The following is a 20,223-nucleotide window of genomic DNA, read 5'->3' as shown; positions in this document are numbered from 1 at the left end:
TTTTATATGTGTGTATCCATATCGCCCGTAAGAAAGTTCAAGAGTTACAAATAAACCAGCAAAGCTTCATAACCGCAGCTGTTTTCCAATTTGAAAGAGATTTCAAACCAAGACCTCCTTCTGTAACAGGCTTACAAACCATTGCCCCAGCTTACTTGACGTGCCTTGGAGTTCCAATCATTGCCCTTCCACAAGAAACATTTAAACTTATTTTCAACCTCCTTGAGGACAGGACAAGTAATATTAACGACCCCAGCCCAGAAAGAAAAGATACTATGTAGTACCGATTTCAACAGTTGAAGCCTATAAGTGAGAAGTTTGTAGGTTCAATGGTTAATCCTGCCCCCAATCTTTTCAATTAGAACCTGATAATCAGCCTTACTCAGCCTTTTTGTGCTGAGAGGGAGGCCACGGTAACGAAATGGTAACACTCCCATTTAAACGCCGAACAAAGTGGTCATTTGTTCCACCTCTGCATGATCAACCCCTGAAAAGAAAACCACAGATTTAGCTTCATTACTATGAAGCCCAGACATCCTGTAAAAAATACCCAAAAGCCTCTTAACACATCTGGAAGAAATAGGGTCCCCTTTGGTAAAGATCAAAAGATCATCTGCAAAACACAGATTTACCAGCTGAATCATCTCACACTAAGCATGGAAGGAGAGGAAATGATTAGTACCTGTATTCCTCAACATTCTACTGAAAACTTCCATGACCATAACAAACAGGTAAGGGGATAAAGGGCTGCCCTGCCTTAACCCTTTCTCCCCTTTAAAGAAAACCCCTTGCAGTCCCATTGATGAGAACCTAGTACCAAGGGTTGCAAATACACTCTCTAATACATTGAACAAGCTCCATGGGGGTATCGAGGCATTCCAAAACCTGCAAGTCAAACCTCCAGCTGACAGAGTCATAAGCCTTCATAAGATCAACCTTAAGGGCTATTTTAGGCATCCCTAAGTTCAGATGATATTTACTCAAAAACCCTTGTGTGAAGAGAGAGCTATCATTGATGCTCCTCCCCTTAATGAAAGCAGATTGATTCAAACCCACGAAATTGCCAATGCAAGTCTGCAATCGATTTGCCATCAGGTTGGTAGTACATTTGTAAATAAGATTACAGCAAGAAGTGGGTTTGAAATCCGTCATGTCAGGATTCTTAACCTTAGGAACCGGAGTAATGAGCAAAGAATTTTATGATGTTAAAGAACTATTTTTTTGATAAAGAATTTTATTAGGAAGAGGGAAAAAGAGTACAACAATAAAAAAGAAGAAAAGCAGGGAGGATAAAATATCCTCTCAAAACAAAAGAAAAGGGGCAAAATAAAAACTCTAGAATACAGAGATTACTAATTGCTGTACTCAAGAAGAGCTGCACAGTCCCACTGTAAGAGGAAGATTTTAAAGAAAACCATTCGCTGAAACCAACAGAAGCTTTAGAAAAATCACTTTATTCCAAAGCAAGTTAAGAGGGGTATTCAAATTCCAAAAAAATCTGTATTTCTCTCCAACCAAATGCACCAAAAGGTAGCCATAATCGAACACTGCTACAATGCCATAGTCAAACACTGCTACAATGCCTCTCTCTCCTTTCCCTATCCAAAACCCTTAAGCATCAAAGAGCAAAATGCCTCCAAGGAAGGAAAGGCACACCCAATTCTATCCAAAAACTCCCAACAATTTGGCCCAACGGGACCAAGAGAAATGGCAATATAAGAACATGTAAGAACAAGCCCCTCCACTTTTGGAAAAAAGGGACACACATCAGGTAGTTACTTTTAAGGTCTACTTTTTTGAGGCAAGTTATTGGTACTAATTTTTTTCCTAGATTGCCATCCACAAAAAGGCCTTTGCCATGGAAGTAACTTAAATTTTCGAGTGATGGAGCAAGGGGCAAAAGTAGTAATAGGAACATAAGCAGAATGAGAAAGGAAGGTATTACCAAAAAGACCTAGAACAATGTAAACCCTAATGAGGTTGCCCTCGCTGGTTTATCTCTCATTAAGCTTCCTCACGAAATGAAAATTCCTTGAACACTTTTTCTTTTGCAAAAGGGAGGAAAGCAAAGATAGGGGAATAATTAAAAGAAGGTAATTGATAAAGACAACTAGACAAGGATATGTGAAAGGCAAAGGAGCCTCCCTAATCCAATGATCCTTCCATAATTGGATTCTCGTCCCATTATTGACATTGCACTGAAATAAGGGAAAATAGAACTATAAATTTGAGACACGTATTTCCAAGGACTTGAATAGGTAGTATTAGTCCCAACTTTACCATCCCACCCATTTTGAAGAAGTCCAGATTTACTACAGATAGCCTTGTGCCAACGAGAGTTAAGTCCTAAAAGGAAGCGCCTTTTGGACACGAAGTAACCCAAATCCAAATCTCCTTCCCTTTTGGACTTGCTCACAACTTCCCAACTAACAAGATGATTTCTATTGCACTCACCTAATCTGACTACAAGAACTCCCTCATCTATTTCTCTATTCTTTTAGCTACTTCTACTAGAATTTTGAAAGGTGGCTTGTAATACGGGGTAATAAAAGACTAATAAGCATGAATAAGAGTGATGCCATCCCCAAGAGTGAAAAAAACTTCTATGCCACCCCTCCAACCTCTCGTCAAAAGACGAAAAAGGAATCTGCATTAGGGTTACCACATAAGGGAGTTAAGTGATTGGACAACTCATAAAACCAGTGCCAGCTAATCTAGTAAAAGGACTAGGGTTGACCCCAAGACCCTACGACACCACTCTTTAGAGAAATTAAGCCTAAAACCAGGCACCTTTTCAAACAATTGGAGTACAATACTAGGGTTGGAAAACCAACACATATCATCCAAATGGAGTTATATTCAATTATAAATTAATTGTGATTTTATCATAGATATTTACCTATTATATAAAAAATTATAGTTGTTAATTTAACTGTAGGATGTACAATACTTTTATATATTGCCTTAGTTTTTTCTATTTAACTAATACTTTATTTAGGAAAATAAAAGTTGACACCAGAGTAGGAAATCTATAAATGATGCTAAAAGTACTTGGACTAATATATAGTTACTTCTTAAACTGATTATCTATAATATTAATAATTAAAATTTCTGGTTTTTGAGGGGGTGGGGAACCTACCTTTTAAAAAAAAATTCTGGCTCATCTTAAACACTACAGACATAGACACAGACACAGACACACACAAGAGCATCAGAACAAAAGTGGAAGGGGCAAGCAAAGGGCCGCAGGCTTCTACTGCCCCCTCTCCTTCATCTATTTTGACATCCTTAGACCACTGCACATAATTACTATCATTCAATATTTTAGTTGTAATTTGTGATAATGTCGGAGACACTAAGTTCTTGTGATTTGTGGGCTCTGTTGCAGAAAAAAAAAAGACTAAATGCCAGCAACTAGAAAATAGTAGCACAACACCGACTAATAACATAAAGGTGGTGACTTACTGCCCATACCAACACTTGGTTTCATCAAACCCAAACTTGGATGAGCAAAAACTCATGAAACTTAATCTTCAAACATGATAATTTGATAACAAACTTGATAACATTGCTTATGGATTGAATCTAAGCATATTGGGGCAAATAGGGCAAGAATGAAGTTTCACAGAAACTCATGCCGTTGCATGGCAACAAATTTGCTAGCTAGCGATTGTTTTGCTGGGGTGGCTTGGCCAATAGATGGCCACAAGCTTCTGAGGCCCAATTATTTGGTGTGCTTTGAAGTGGCTCATGGTGAAGAAAAAAAAAGAGGATAGGATGGTAGGTGGTGGCAATGATTTTCGTGAGAAATTTGGCGACTCTGGTAGATACACGTTCATATTTGGGTGTAGGATTTGGTTATAGTGATGGGGATCAAATGGATAAGCCCCTTGTTTAGCAGAAACTTGGTGGTTAGATTGATGCTCAAATATGGTCTTAGGGAGAGAATATAATGAATAGAAGGAACTTGAGAACATATAAATGATGAGGTCTCCATTGTATGTATAGCATAATATACATAAATTTCAATAGTATCCCTTAACAAGTTCAAGTGGTAAATGAGGTGCATTCAAATCCAAATGAAATAACAAGAGCTTTGGTACAAGAGAATAAGCGCTTTGTTTAGGATTCAATTATTGTTTTCTTCCGTTTAATAGGTTGAATATATTAAGAAAATGGGGTTAATTAGAGAGATGGAATAGACACTCTCTTAATATTGTCTTCTTATAGAAACACTAACTTGATTGTGAATTTTTTTTTGGGTGTGTGTGCATGCATGTTTGTTGTACGGATTGGGAGGTTCTCCCTTCTTGGGTGTGTAGCTTTAGGAATTCTAATTGTGTGGGATTTCCAGAATCAAACTTAAATGTTTTCAGCTTTTTTTATATAATAAAAGAAACTGTATTAAGAAAGCAGGAGAGATTTTCTTGAGACAATTGTAAGACAGAGCATTGGTGTCATGCATGTTTGGACGACCTGGACATGAGGCGAGATATGCAACACTAATGCCATAAGAGTCACATGATAGGTCTCCATGGAGTCAAGGGTGAGACCATTTTTTTACTAACAAAGATTAGTTTTGTTTGAGGGGGAACAAAAAAAAAAAATCTATCATCATCTTAGAAAAAACTGACTGCCTTTTCTTCATCACACTATTAGAGGAGGAGGGGTGATGATTGTTGAGGGGGTTGCAAGTATTACCTCTTCACAAAAACAGTGTGTCAATGGTGATGACATTTAGGGCATCCTATCATTTCATTATGCTTTGATTGAGAGCAAATGCTTTTGGACATTTATTTTGTTGGAGAAGATTCCTATCAAGGGCGTAATTCAAATGATCTGCGTGCCAAGATGGTGAAGAGGGACCATGGTGGAAGAAGTTTTGGGAAGTGTTTAAGGGGGTTGCAAAGGATCACAAAAAGGAGTTTGCATTTTATTTTATTTTTTTGGTTTGCTCATAATCAGTCTTCATGTTTATTGAAGCTCCACTATGTCGGCAATGGAGGAACTCCATTGAGATTAGTCTAGGAAAGTCTGACTGGGACAAGTTTGATGGGGTTTGAGTGGGAAGATTTTCCTTTGGCCTAGGTAACTTTTCAAATTTGAAGCCAATAGTAGGATGTGAGGTCAGATGAGATTTGATTTGGAATATTGTTTCTTCTTTTAAGACCCGACTACTTAGGCCAGGGCCTAGGGAGATAATGCCTGAATGGCCCAGGCCAATAATACTAGGGTCTTTAAAAAGATGGTGGAAGCATTTTGAGCTGATGGTAACAGCCCATAATGAAGTCTGAGACCTGGTTATAGAAGTGTTAATGCTAAGGACTAGGCCTTCTTCTAAGGGCCCAGTTCACAGTGGCGCTTTAATCACAAGAGAATTAGGAATATAGACCTAACATTGAAAAAACAGCAGTCAGTGATGGCAAATTCAGAAGTAGAGGAGAGTGTGCATACTGCAAGGAATTGGGAAGATGGGGAACACACAAAAGGAAGAATATGGAGGTAAGAGCATAGGAAATTCAAGCCTCCAAGATGAGACTTTGTGAATATTTTCAAAATTTATAATAGGGTGAAATCGAGATGGCTATGGAGACCCGACTTGAAGAACAAAGGGAAGTAGGTGGCACAGTTCGATGGAGACGGAAGAGATTTTTTTAGGCTAGGAAGATCAGAAAAGTGATTTATTCTCCTCATACAAAGTTGATAAGGAAGATCTATTTATCAATCCCCCGTAGAGCACATGGGTGTGTTACAAATTTATGTGAAATTAAGGATGGAGCTTGTAAAATCTGGGAGGACAACATGACTGCAGCTGAAGATATTATAAGGGCTCTGACACCGAGCATGTGTTGTGGTTGAATAGAGGGGTAAAAGTATAGATGGTCTAACTCGTAAAGAACATAGCCAAAATCCTTTGGGGTTTGATTGTGCAATTCAAATTTATCCCGATGATTTCACTGTCCCTAATTCCATTCCAAGCTTGGAGACCACAAATTCTTGGAAATGATTGACTAGAGACTCAATAGGTAAACAATGCAATTTCTGAAGGTATAATCCCAACTTTGTTGTATCTCTCACAAACTTTAATCCCAACTTTGTTGTATCTCTCACAAACTTCGAATAAGGGTATTGTCGAAACAGTGGACCTTTTAGGAGATGGGAGGGATGACCAGGCTGCTCAGGATCTCCTAAATGAGTTTAGTCTTAGTTTGGTGAACCAGAGTGGTGAGAAAGTTGGATTGAGGGTATAGGAACCTAGGAATAGGAGGAAGGAGAAGAAGTTGAGTAGGGAGCTAGATAGGCTAGCCTCTTTAGTTAAATATGGAAAGAAGGCAAGATTTTCAGGATTTTGGGGTTATTAGTAGTGTCAAATGAGGCTTCTATTGGTATGTAAAGGGGTCAGGGAGTAGTAAAAAGAGGAGAGTGGCTAAGTATTTGGTTTACAAGGTTAGTCCTGATATCTTGGTTTTGTAGGAGAATAAATTAGGAGAAGTTTAATACTTTTCTTACAGGAGCATTTGTGACTCTAGGAGTAGAGATTTGGTGTTCCTCTCATCTTTTAATCCATTTGGCGGCCAAATAGTGGTGCAGGACACTAGGTAGCTTCTATCAGAGACTCTGGTGGAGTCTTTCTCTCCATAGGTTTTGTGAGAGATTAGCGGTTATGCGTGGTGGAATACGCTTGTTTGTGGACCGATTTTGCCCTCATGGAATTCTTTTTCTTGATGAGTTAGGCAATGCTTTTGGCCTTTGTGATGGACGGTAGGGTGATTCAAGGTTAAAATTCGAGCTTTAAGGATAGGTCGAGATTGAAGAGTGACTAGGTTTGATTTCTTAATTCAGGATTTGGGCTCAAGGATGTCCCATTTGAATAATGGGAATTTTACGTGAATGGCGTTAATAGATAGGCCTCTTCTCCTTTTTGTTTGCCAACTTGTGGGTATATGTTCTCTTGAATGTTGAGCAGCAGATTCTCGTTAGGCCTGTCTCATATTGCCCATTGCTTTTAGATAATAATCCGGTTCAACGAGACTCCTTTCAGATTTGAGAATATGTGGATGATGCATCATTCATCCTGCAATAGTGTTAGGTATTGCTGGGGAGGGTTCCGAATCTAGGGCTCAGAGGGTTTAGATTGATGGAGAAGCTAAAGTTTCTTAGAGTTATTAAGTTGAAATAGTGGAATAAAGAGGTTTTTGGGAGAGGATAGGGTTGGAAGGGTCAATCATTATAATGAGTTGGGGGTGCTTTTATTGAGAAAGGATGTGAGTTGGTGTCAAAAGTTGAGGACTAAGTCGGTACAGGAGGGAGGTTGTAATTTGGTATTGTTTCAAAGGGTGGTTAATGGGGTGTGGAGAAAAGGTTATATCAAAAACTAGGCTCAGGGAGTTTTGTGAGGGATCATAAGCATATTGGAGATGAAATCACGAGATTCTACAAGCATTTATACACAGAAGTTCTTGAATAAATTGATATCGTAGGAACTTCTCACTTGACTGAAGTACCATAGGTGTGAATTTGGCTGTGGCTAGAAAGGCCTTTTGAAGTCATTTCATGACTGATAGGAGGCTTTGCAGAAGGATATGACATGTCCTTTTGTGGGATTTCATTGCAATGGGGTGGTGAGAAATAGTGTGAGTTCTACTTTTATAGCCCTAATTCCTATGTAGAGGTGTAAGAGGGTGAGGGATTTTAGGCCTATTAGTTTGGTTAAAAGAGTTTTTAAAGATTTTATCCAAGGTCTTATTTAAGAGGTTGAGAGAGGTTTTGGAGGACATGGTGTTTATGCCTTGGTCTGTCTTCATTGAGGATTGAAAAATTTTAGAAGCGGTGTTGGTGGCTAATGAGGTGGTTGAGGATGTGAAATGGACGGGTAGGAGTAAGTTCTTAGGATGGATTTTGAGGAAGATCTCGATCAGTTGGGGCTTTCTTATTTATCTTTTTATTTGGAAAAAAGTGTTAAAAAAGGATTTGGGTTAGTGAAGGGGAAGTGAATAAGAGGGTATTAGGATTAGCTGATATGTTGGTGATTGTTATCTATTTTCTGGATTTTATTTTGGTAGTTCACACTAGAGCATTCTTCCTTGTGGTGTAGAGTTGTAAAAAGAAAGTTTGGGCTTGATGAGAATGGGAAGGATACTAATTTGGGATCTAGCCTTTGGTTTGTAGAATCAAACTTGGAATGGAATCAAATTTTAGGAATGGAATTGCATTCCTACGTTTGGTTTGTGAAATCAAAGGGCAAAATGGTATTTTGGTCAGAATACAATACTTGTGAATGAGAGAATCGTGATTCCAATTGAGATAGGTTGGAAGCGATCTTCATTTAATGGAATATGGCTCATTTTATAGTAAAAGAATTTAAAAACAACGACAAATGCTAATAATACTAATTATTGTTACTATTATGATAGAAACAATAACAACTAATAATAATTGGAATAATGTTTATTATTATAAAAATAATACTAGAAACAAGAACAATATTAATAATAAAAAAGACCAAATAATAATAATTATTTTAGGGATAATAACTATTATAAAAATAATAAGAAAATGATAACAACTAATAATAATTATAATAAAGACAGTATTTACTATTGTAAAGTAATAATAACAACAAAAGCAATACTAATTAAAAAGGAACTAATAATAATAATAATTATTTTGAGGATAATAATTATTATAAAAATAATGAAAAATAGCAATAAAAACAATGAAAAATAATAACTACACTAATAATATTCACTATTATGGAAATAATAAAAAATATTAATAAAGCAAAAACCACAACAAATAATAATACTAATTGTTATTGTTATTGTTATTATTATTATTACTATTATAAAGACTATAACAACTAATAATGATTGCAATATTAATAATAATAACTAATAATAATATTTTTTACTATTAAAATAATAGTAACAAGAAGAAAAAATAATTAAAAAAACAATTATTACTATTTCAAGGAAAATAATTTTTACAAAAGTAATTTAAAAAAATAATAACAAATAATAATATAGAATGGCAATAATATTTATTACTGTAAAATAAAAATGAAAAAAAAAACCATATTATTAAAATAAAAAATAAAAATAATTATTTGTAAGGATAATAACTAGTAAAAAATATAAAAAACAATAATAACAACAGTAAAAAAATAATATTAGCGCTAATAAAAATCACTATTATAAAATAAAAAAATAATAATACAAAATTATATAATTATGTATTAGGGATTTAATAAAAAAATGGCTTATTTTCATTCCATTATAGAAGCCATTGAAGAATACCAAATGTTGGAAAGAAATTAAAACTAGATTTCTATAGTAATTCCATGTTACTAATCAAACACAGAAATTACATTTCAAAAGCTATTCCATTCCTGCCTTAATTCCATTCCTCTCTTGATTCATTTCCTGTTTCAATTTCATTCTGCAAGCCAAACAGGGGGTAGGTGTTATCCAGAAAGTCCATGGAAAGCTATTTCTCAGATTTATCCCCTCTTTTTTCCCCATACTAAATTCTAGTTGGGTAGGGATTGTAATATCCATTTTTGGAAAGATTTGTGGTTGGGAATGTTGTTTTGTCCACCTCTTTTCCTTGCTTCTTCCATTTGAGCTCAAGGCAGAATGGCTTTATTTCTTCTTTTATTGTAGATCCGGGTGGTCTTTTACCTTCTTGGGATTTTCATTTTTGGAGACCTTTGAATGATAGGGAGATGGGAGAGTTATCCCCTTTTTTATTCTTGTTGAATAACTGTCGAGTCTTTTGGAAGTGGATAGTTGAGCTTGGTCTTTGGATTCCTCAGGGGTTTATTTTTGCTAATCATTTTGTGATTTTTTGACTAGTACTGATTCTTCCTTTCCTCTTTACTAAACTATTTGCGGCAAAATTCTCCCCTAAAATCAAAGCTTTTCTCCAGTTTGTTGTGCTTAATAAAATCAGTACCAATAGCTTGTTGCAGATTAGGAGGCCATTGAAGGCTCTCTCTCCATATGTTTGTGTTCTTTTCTTTAACTGTTCAGAATCTGCTCTTCATCTTTTCATGTAATGCAATTTTGCCTGGAGGGTATGGAACAAGTTATTTGATTATTTTGGAAAATGTTGGGTTTATCCAGAGACAGTGGAGGAGTTTGTGGCAATTTCTTTTGTCGGTTTTGGTAGGAAAAAGGAAGGGGCAGCATTATGGAAATGTTCTTCCTTGCAATTCTTAGGGACTCTGGATGGAACATAATGCACATGTTTTCTCAGGGTAGAAAGTGTTGTTTCTATTGGTTTGGGAAAAGATTCATTATTTGACTTATCTGGATGTGCTTTTTGGATATCCAGTGCAATTGGCATTTTTTCTTGACCTGTTAAGGTGTGCTGGTTTTTCAGTATTGTTCTCGCTTTCTGGTTTTCCTTTTTTGTTTTGATTTTTGGGTTACCCAGATTTTGTTAAGGAGACATCTTTTTCTCTTGTTTGTATATTCTTAACCTATCAATGAATTTCTTTTTCTATAAGAAAAATATAATTCAGTCAAACTAGCTTGAAAATTGTTAGATTTTTCTGTTATATTACCATGACAAGAATATAACAGAAGCTAAACTTGTCAGCATATTTATGTTTTTTTGAATTCTGTATCACATCTGTATAGTTTTATAATTTTCCTTTAATTTTTTTGGAATTTTATATCTCCAGGTCAGGCGCAATCTTGACCAAGCCAAGACCATACTGGAAGCTTTGATAAAGGTGTTCTGTCTTTGTGATTGTAGTTTTTTAGACATTCTTGATATATCCTTGTCTAAGGTTTTTTACCTTCAAAGTTTTAAATCACTAGAAACACTGTCTAAAAACCTATGCAGAGAGAGGAGAAAAAGAGGGATGTCATGGAGAATGAAGTTAATCTTCAAAGAATACAAATGAAGTACAAGGTGTGTATGCTATCTCTTCTTTCATCATATTTTGATTGCACACTTAGTTGTTAAGGCTGCTGCCAATATTTCTCAAAAGATTCTTATCATGTAGTTAATTAGTAATATTGATTGGAAATGTAAAAGAGTAAAATTTATTATTTGAATGTGGTTGAATGATTGAAATCTTGATCATTATGCATGGAGGTTGCTGTGCTGGTATGTCTACTTATGCACCACCACTATGCTTTGGCTAAGCATGCATGGCCCCTTCTCCAATTACTGGCGGCTTCCACTGTGTAGCAGCTGTTACGAGCTGCTATGGCTGCTATAGACACTAAGGCCATTACAGGTGTTGCAGTAATGAAAGCATTTTTTTTCTTCCTGACATTTTCTTCTCTCGACTTTTGCGAGCCTTCACTCAACAGTAAGGGTGTTATATCCAAACCTGAAGGTCAGAAGTTCAAATCACTGAAACACTCTTTAAGTATGGGAGAGCCTTATGCTCTAGGTGTTACATTTTTTCTTTTCCTCATTTCCTCCCAGCGTCTTCCTGTACATCTACCTCGATTGGCCATATGGGGGAAAAATATAACATACACAATTAATTATTTCTTGTAATACTTTAATATACATTAATTGCATATTTGATATTAACAATTTTATGTTTAAAACATTTTTATTCATTTTTTAATGCAAGTAATTTGATATTTCATGCTGAAGTTTAACCATATATATATATTTTCTAGTTTAGCTTTTGTTCAAGGTGTAATTTATTTTTGATTTAGCCAAAAACTCTCCCTCAGAAGACTTGTCTTCGTGCAAACTACAAGGGGAGGTTTGTGTCCTTTCGGCAAATATTAGGGTAGATTTATGGGATTTTTGAACCTCAGGGAAGGTCAATGGGATTTTTGAAACCTTGGGGGAGATCAATGTCTTTTGCCGATTTATTTATCTTGAGTTCTCATTTGTTGTGGGATAGAGTTGTGTTTCTTGTCTCTCTTTGGGCTTATTCTTCAGGATCTTTTTGGGGAATGCCACTGCCCGACCTGCAAAGGGATTGGAATGCAGCTCTTTCATAATTGTTTATAACTTTTCTTTTGTTTCTTTGGAGGACATCTTGTTCTCCTCTCTTTGCACCACGTCATTCTGTTGTATTTTACAACCTAGGGAAGGACAAGAAGTCCTCAAAAAAATAAAAATGAAAAATAGAAAAGAGGAAGAAAAGTAAAATCTAACAGGAAACTGTGTAAACTCTTTCCATTGTAGTCCACCGAGCACTTCAAATTTTCTAGTTCTCTCTGACCCTTCTTTGCTTTATTTATCATCAAGTCTGACTTCATTTCCTCCAGGATCAGACAGCCATAAGATCATCGTACATATCAATTACTGAGCTTCTAAATACTTCTCAGATATCTTCTCCACAGGGTGGGCACAATTCCATCTTTATGCAGTTGCTTTGTGTCCATATCATCCTCCTCAAAGATAGAAATCCCCACCAATCCTTCCATCAGAGATGGCAAGACATATGATGTATCCAGTATCCCCTAGTAAATCAGATGAGTGAGAACCATAATCATATTATTGCAGAATCTCATTTAAAGGCAACCCATCATCACAATCAAACTCACTAACAACACCTGAGACATACCCCCATTTCTTCTCCTTACTGTTGCTAACGCTCTCGCTTGTATCACCCTTCTTAACATTAGGATCTTCCACAATACATGAATTTACTTCGGTATTTCTCCTTAAAATTTTTCCCATTATCCCACCAGGGTACTCTTGCTTCTCTTCAAATCTTTTTCTCATTTCAGCACCCCCCCACACAACTCCCCCAACAAAAAACAACCACGACTGGAAAGTCACTAGTTATTCTCTTCTCTAAGTGAGTTTTCTATCCCACTAAAAGTACACATCAACGATACTCAGGGTTGTTTGATTCAACTCTGGCTTTTACTGACTGTTGCCCTTCAAGACCTGCTAGATTGATATCTCTTCCTAATGAAGATTAAGCAGCCAACTGCTCTTATGCCAACTGTGAAACAGAACTAACTTTGGCCCCAGCATGTTGGTAAGTTGGGATGGAAATTGGGCCTGCTTCGATGAAGGAAATGAATTCATAGGCTGCTCGAATCCAAATTATTACATGAGCTTTCTGCCTAATTGCTACCGGGATCATCTTGCAAAGCTTGAGATGGAAATTGGGCCTCTTTGGGAGAAGGTTATTGAGATGGAAAGCCCTTCTAATAAAAATTGGTCCGAAGTACGTTGATTATGTGGCTTAGAAATTTGGGCCTCAGTCGGAGTCCCATTTAACTCTAAACTTATTCTGACCACAAAGGGCCTTGTTAACTCCCAATTGGCCTGACACTTGAGCTCAATCCAAGCCTATAATGGTAGAAATCAGATTACCCAACAATTGCCCCAAATTTGATGGAACAGTGAGAGACCCAGGCCCAGATAATCTCATTTTCAAACCCTGTATTGCCTCTTGCCGAACCCTGGCTGTCCCTGCTATATGCCAGTTGCCAATATCTTCAGTTTCTTGTTCTGATTGCCTCATATCAACTCTGATCGTCTTCAGCTGCAGATTCTCACTACACTTTGCATGAAAATGACCTTTATCAACTCAAGTACTTGCTCCATATGACAATCTCCGTTACCTGAGTCCAGCACCAACATATGAAGTTCTCTTGCAGAACTCCGCCGACCTTCATCACCAGCACCACCTAGGATAAAAATAGAGATCCTTTTCCAATTCCATCCAACCCTAGTTCTTAATGCTTACCTTTTCTTGTCAACCTAATCATCATCCGATAATTCACCCTTGTGTATTATATTTTATGAGAAAAATTCCCCACCTTCTCAAACATTGGTGACAAACCATTCCGCTGGCACCAAAGAAATCCTGACCCATCAATTGCGTTTTTTCTTTCAAGCAACAAAACAAACCCGTCCTTCCCTACTCTTTCTAAATGCAAGTCAGAGGATTTCCCCTTGATTTGCAGTTTGATGAGAGCCACCTTCTCTAATGGAGAACACTAGGATAAGTTTTCAAACCAAATATGTAACCTGCTTATTGACTTGTTGCACATGATTAATCAGTTGCTTGTTTATGCTTATGGTTAAAAAAAGAAATGAAAAGTGAAAAATAATATAAATCCTGCCAATAGCATTTGTCTATGGTCATAAAGAAAAATGAAAAGTGAAAAATAATATAATTTCCCCTGCCAATAGTATTTTAAAACCATTATAAAATTTTTTCTTTCCTCAAAACAACGCTAGTATGTTGAATGAAGAAAAAGATCTTATTTGGAAGGGCTAGGAGCATAAGCATAGTTGGATCCACATAACATTGAGTCTGAGCAATTCTTTGCACTTAAAAGAGATGAGGCTCTTGGTGAGTGAAGGAGACAGGATAACAAACTTAAAGCATAGAGCCATAGCAGCTAGTGAATGCATGGTTATTATAATTGCCCTCGACAGGTTTTCATGTTTTGCAACCGCTCCATAATTAACTTATTTGTAATGTTATTGAAAATCTCTCTCTCAATATAAGTGGCTAAACAATCATTCATCCAACATTTTAGGTTTTATATGGGTTAAAAATAATAATTTAGGATGCACCTCAAATTAGGAGTCATAATAAAATAACCCAATGTCCTAAATTATTTTATGAAACCTTTTTAGAAAATATTAATAGATTTCTAGGAATCTAGTCTTGTTTATTTGAATTTACCTAAAAAAGGCTAAAAACAATTAAATTAGCCCCCAATTTTTATTTTATTTTATTTGGACTTACACCTCATGTTGAGTGGGTGCAATTTTCAAAAACCCTGCCACTCTCAGCCTATTACGTGTATGTTATTTATTGGTTTTTTATAAGTTGAGTGGAGCTATAGCCCGAACTTGCATGAACATAGATCTGCCCCTTTCTACAATGTAGGTCAAATAGTGCATCAATGAGGAGTGAGCTATTTACGGTGAGGTATAGTAGAAGGGTAGGGGTTGCCTTAAAATAACTTGGAATGAGATGGTAAGGATTTAATGCCCTGAATTGGTCAGAGGAAATTGCCCATGATTGTATGCATTAGCTGAAAGTTGGACTTAAGGATTGGTTTGTTGTTGTTATTGTTGTTGGATGTTGGTCTTGCATCAAGTGGTATCAGAGCAGACTCTGATCTGAAATTACCAGTGTTATTTTATTTGACTAGGTTCGCAATTTTAACTCAAAGCGTCACGACTTTCAGTGTTTGATGGGGTTGTCTACCAGTTTTGATTTAACTTGTAGTGTTCACGATTTTGACTCAAATCACCTTGGTCAGCCCCATCTCTGCCACCATCCTCGTCCCTAATCACACCTGCCCATATGTCGGAATTGAACACCCACCAATTGCCATTCTTCATCCCTGCTGTCAACAATAGTTCCACCTGAATTCATCATCTTTAGAACCTAAACTAGCAACCCCTATCTACACTAATCTGAATCCCTTGCTGCAAATTGATCAAAGCCCTTGAAGCAATTGGAAATTTTCATTGCCTTTGATTAGTCACTGCTATCATTCATCCACACTATTGCCACCGAAGTTGGATTGAAAGTCCTTGCGTTATGTCCAGCGACGGCTCCTTGATCTCTATCACCTACTTCTGATGATTTTGAATCTTGATCCAAGCTCACTCATCTTTGACAGTTTTTCCTGAGCTTCCATTGTCGTTGATGCCCTGCAGCGGTTGAAGAAGTTGTGCCTGTTTTGCAGCCATAGGAGTGGAGATGGACCTGCAATTCTCCCCCAATGAACAATTGAAGAAGCCAGGTCATTTAGATAAGCACAAGTATCTAATTAGTTCATCCAGAACTGGTCCAAATTCGACAGAACCAAATCAGTTCAGGCAGACTGGACCAGAACAAAACCAAACTGGTTTAGCCAGACCATATCGAGTCAGCAATAAAGAAGAGGAGGAAGAAGGAAGATGGTGACAAAGGACCAATTTGATCAGGTCATTCACTAAGTAAATAAGATGTGAGAGGAAAGAGCAGGGAGAAAAGCAAATCCAGGAATTGATCACTCAAGTAGCTTTTTTCAATTCTCAAGTTGTTACTTTCCAAAATCAATTTGTCTCTCTAATCAAGCATCTTGAGTTCACAATTTCTATTCTCTTGTTCTCAAAAACAAAAGCAAGTCATCGAATCGGGTTGCAATCCAAATGTTGTTTGTGTCCATAACACTTTGCCTCCAACACATGCTCTTAGGAAGTTGGATTATGTAATCAAGGATGCTTTTCCTAAGGTCACCAGAGAGGGCGACCTGAAGATACACTTTGATTTGTTCAACCAAATAGAAAATATCTTCTCTTATTGTGGCGTCCAGTTGGAATAAAAAGATTGATATGGTAGTTCTTTGTCTCAAGGGCTTTGCAAATACTTGGTGGCATAGTCTTATTCATTAGCATCGAATTTGGAGGCAAGCACTAACTACCGAGTAGAATCTAATGCAGAATATTATGAAGGAAAAATTCATTTTGATCAATCATGATTCATGAGCGAGAGATGTACTTCAAGTTGTGTGCCTTGACCCAAGAAGATAAAAAGGTTGATGCATACACACTTGAGTTTCAGAAATTAGTGACTTGATGTTCTTTTGGTGAAGATGAATAGCAGTCATTATTGAGTACCTTGGGGGAACTTCATTATGGCCTATGCATTGAGCTACAATCCTACAACTTCCATTATGTGGATCAAGCTGCTGCCTTCACTCATAATGCTGAGGAAAAGAGCAAGTTTTGGAGGGTTACTTGCAAAAAAATGTCTCTTCAGCACTAGGAAACATCACTATTGACATGGGATGTGGATACGACACAATACCAGCATGACGATATGATAATTTTGAAAAAATGAGGATAGTGACATGTCTGGGATATATTAATTAATAATATAAAAGGTATATAAATATATATATATATATATATATATGTGTGTGTGTGTGTGTGTGTGTGTGTGTGCGTGCGTGTGTGTATATATGTCCTGGCATGTTTTTCCTTTTACATGACAAAAATTGAGGTAATTTTATTTAACGTGAAATGTATGCATCATTCATTCACAATTATCATCTGCACATTTTACAAACTATAGTTATACAATCATCAACTACATTCATTTTAAAGAATATTGGTTGAACAAAGAAAAAAAAAAATTATATTGAAGACATGGATGATGATAGATGATAGGCATGGCTCATCAAGAAATTAAAAAAAAAAATAAATTTGAATAGCTAACTGGGGATGGCTTTAGAGGGGAGAATTTTGGGGTATGGGGGATTCCAAATAGGGTTGGAGCAATGACATTAGGGCTCCAAAGTTCAACTACTATAATGTCAAAGAACCTCTTGACGGTCGGTCTCTTGGCTTCTCATTTATTTTGTCAATATTATTAAAAGGGGCAACAAAACACAGCGTTTTGCCACAAAAAGTTTCGCTCATGTGTCCTTGCCATGTCTGGAAGTGTCTTAAGGGTCTCTGAAAATAAAAAATAAATTGATTAATTTTCGACTTGTGTCGGGGTGTGTCAACTGGTGTCAGATACCAATAGTTCAAGCTTCCACTAGTGATAGTCTTTCCGAGCTTCCACATGAGTCGCCTCCTGCTCCTATCAAACCTCCTGAATCCCTGATTCTAAGTGGGATGAACATTTCCTAAATGATTGCAATAGCTGTCGTAAAAGGGACTCTAATTGCCATTGTCCTACAAAGACTCATGTTGCTGTAGTAGAGACTGCTAAAGATCCAGATACAGAGCCTGTGCCTCGCGATAAGTCCAGTAATGATCAGATTGTTTATGCACATGGTATTTAGGTGATGAAGGTGATGAGGGTAGTGTTAGCTAGAGCATGTGTTCATCCGAACTCGAGGTCAAAGTTCTTTTTGCCTCTAGGGGAGATTGATGCAGTTGGAGGCTTTTATTTTATTTATTTATTTTTTATTTATGGTTTCTTTAGTAGGGTTATATTATATCTTCAAGATTCTTGGTTAATTTTATTCAGGAAAATGGTATTTTGGCTTAATTAGGTTTTAATTTAGTTTTCTTTATCTTTCAAGTATTGTAAACCTATAAAGGCACATATGTATTAGGTTTTATGGAGGTTGGAATTGAGAATTTAATAAGTTGTTGGATGTTGCTTCGACATCAACTTTGTTAGGGATCTAGGAACAATAATCACACACACAAGCAAAATAAGTGCTCAAAATAAGAACACCAAATTTACGTGGTTCGGTCTAATCTGACTTTCGCCCATAGAGCACACCAAATATACTATAACTTGGGAAAAAAAACAAGAGGAGGAGACACACACTCAACTTAACTCTTCTCAGACTTTTCTCTCTCTCACCTTCAGCACTCACACTCACTCACTCGCTTCATTTACACACTTCACACAACACAAATGTTCTTATTTATAGATACATAGGATAGATATAGAAGGAAAAGAGTTATTGCATTCTAATGGAATAATGAGCACGTGCTACTTAATGGATTATTTTAGCACATGATAATTGTGTTTTTGATGGAATGAATTTGGTATGTGGCTGCAGCTCACCCTCTTTAAGGCGTTTCTCTTTTCTCCGTTTCCATTTCAGCTTAACAATCTCCAACTTGGAGACAGAGATACTATCTCAACCATTATATAGATAATGGTGTGCTCAAATCCGTCTTCAAGCATGAAGACCAACTGAAGTTGAGCACAACTTCAGTCCCCACCTTTGTCAACATATCTACCAGATTCTTGTTGCCTTGGATTTTTTTTCAGTGTCAACACTCCATCCTCTAACGGAGATCTGACGAAATAATAATGTAATCCAATGTGTTTGGTTCTGGAATGAAATGCAGAGCTCTTTGCTAGATGTATCACACTCTGACTTTCGTTGTGCAAAACATTTCTTTCCTGCTTTATTCCGAGCTCTGTTAACAAACCTTGAAGCCAAATCATCTCTTTACTAGCTTCTGTCACTGCTACATACTCAGCTTCTATAGTGGATAAAACAACAATTTTTTGTATCTGTGACATCCGACTAACAGTTGTTGTGCCAACAGTGAGCACATATCAATTTCACCTGCAAATTTGGCATCAACACATCCTCGAATTTTCAAATCTCCTTTGTCGAAACATAGACACTTATCAATAGTGCCACGTAGATATCTCAAAATCTACTTCACTGCTTCTCAGTGAGTCTTCCCTGGATTTGACATAAATCTGCTGACAGCTCCCATTGCTTAACTAATGTCCGATCTGGTACCAAGCATGACGTACATGAGACTTCCAATGGCTAAGGCGTAAGATACCTTAGCCATGAAGTCCTTCTCATCATCTGTCTAGGGAGCTTGATCCTTGGAGAGACGAAAAGGACCGGTAAATGGCGTGTTTACTACCTTGGCGCTGCTCATGTTGAATCTCTGTAAAATACGGCTAGTATACTCCGATTGAGATAACCGTAGCGTTCTCTATTGCTTATTTCTAGAGATCCGCATCCCAAGTATCTGCTTGGGCTTAACCCGAGTCCTTCATGTCAACCTCCTCTGACATTTGCTGCTTCAATTTCCTAATTTCTCCTATATCTGGTCCTGCAACTAACATGTCATCGACATATAGTAATAGTATGATATAGCGCTAGAATGATACCTCTTGAAGTAGCAATAGTGGTTGACATTGCACTTCTGAAAATTTTTTCTGCGCATAAAGCTATCAAATTTTATGTACCATTATCTGGGAGCTTGTTTGAGACCATACGAGCTCTTTTTCAATCTGCACACAAGATCCTCTTTACCTTTTACTGAGAATCCTTCTGCTTGGTGCGTGTAAATTTCCTCATCAAGATCACCGTGAAGAAATGTTGTCTTCACATCCAACTGCTCGAGATGTAGACCCTCTGAGGCAACAATGCTCAATACTGATCTGATGGTTGTTAACTTCACAACCAGTGCAAAAAATGTCAGTGTAGTCAATTCCTTCCTTCTGCTCTAAGCTTTCGACTAACAATCGGGCTTTGTATCTCCTGGATCCGTCATGCTCCTCTTTGATCTTGTACACCCACTTGTTGTGAAGAGTCTTCTTACCTTTGGTTAACTTAGCTAGTTCCCACATTTGTTGAAGTTGAGGGACTGCATCTCATCCTTCATTGCAAGCTTCCATTTGCTTAAATCTTTTGCTTGACATGCTTCATCATAGCATTCAAGTTCTTCTCCATCTGTAAGAAGTAAATAATTCATATACCTCTTATTTGGTACATGATGCCGAGAAGATCTCCTAAGCTTTGGAGCTGGAGAAAGAGACGG

At 36.9% G+C, this 20,223-nt stretch overlaps 1 protein-coding gene across 4 annotated transcripts in view; it reads left to right on the top strand.

The window, feature by feature from the left end:
• LOC131164181 (enhancer of polycomb-like protein 1) overlaps nucleotides 1–20,223 on the top strand; it is a 77,973-nt gene that overhangs the window by 50,744 nt on the left and 7,006 nt on the right. For all 4 annotated transcript variants that reach the window (XM_058121178.1, XM_058121177.1, XM_058121180.1 and 1 more), the window contains 2 exons: nucleotides 10,688–10,738; nucleotides 10,852–10,920. In XM_058121178.1, coding sequence (XP_057977161.1) covers nucleotides 10,688–10,738; nucleotides 10,852–10,920 — 120 coding nt within the window. The remainder of the gene's footprint in view (nucleotides 1–10,687; nucleotides 10,739–10,851; nucleotides 10,921–20,223) is intronic.

The sequence above is a fragment of the Malania oleifera genome, chromosome 9 (assembly GCF_029873635.1).
Source record: "Malania oleifera isolate guangnan ecotype guangnan chromosome 9, ASM2987363v1, whole genome shotgun sequence".
Taxonomy (NCBI): Eukaryota; Viridiplantae; Streptophyta; class Magnoliopsida; order Santalales; family Ximeniaceae; genus Malania; species Malania oleifera.
Note: the sequence above shows the minus strand (reverse complement) of the source record. Positions and strands in the feature narration are given on the sequence as shown.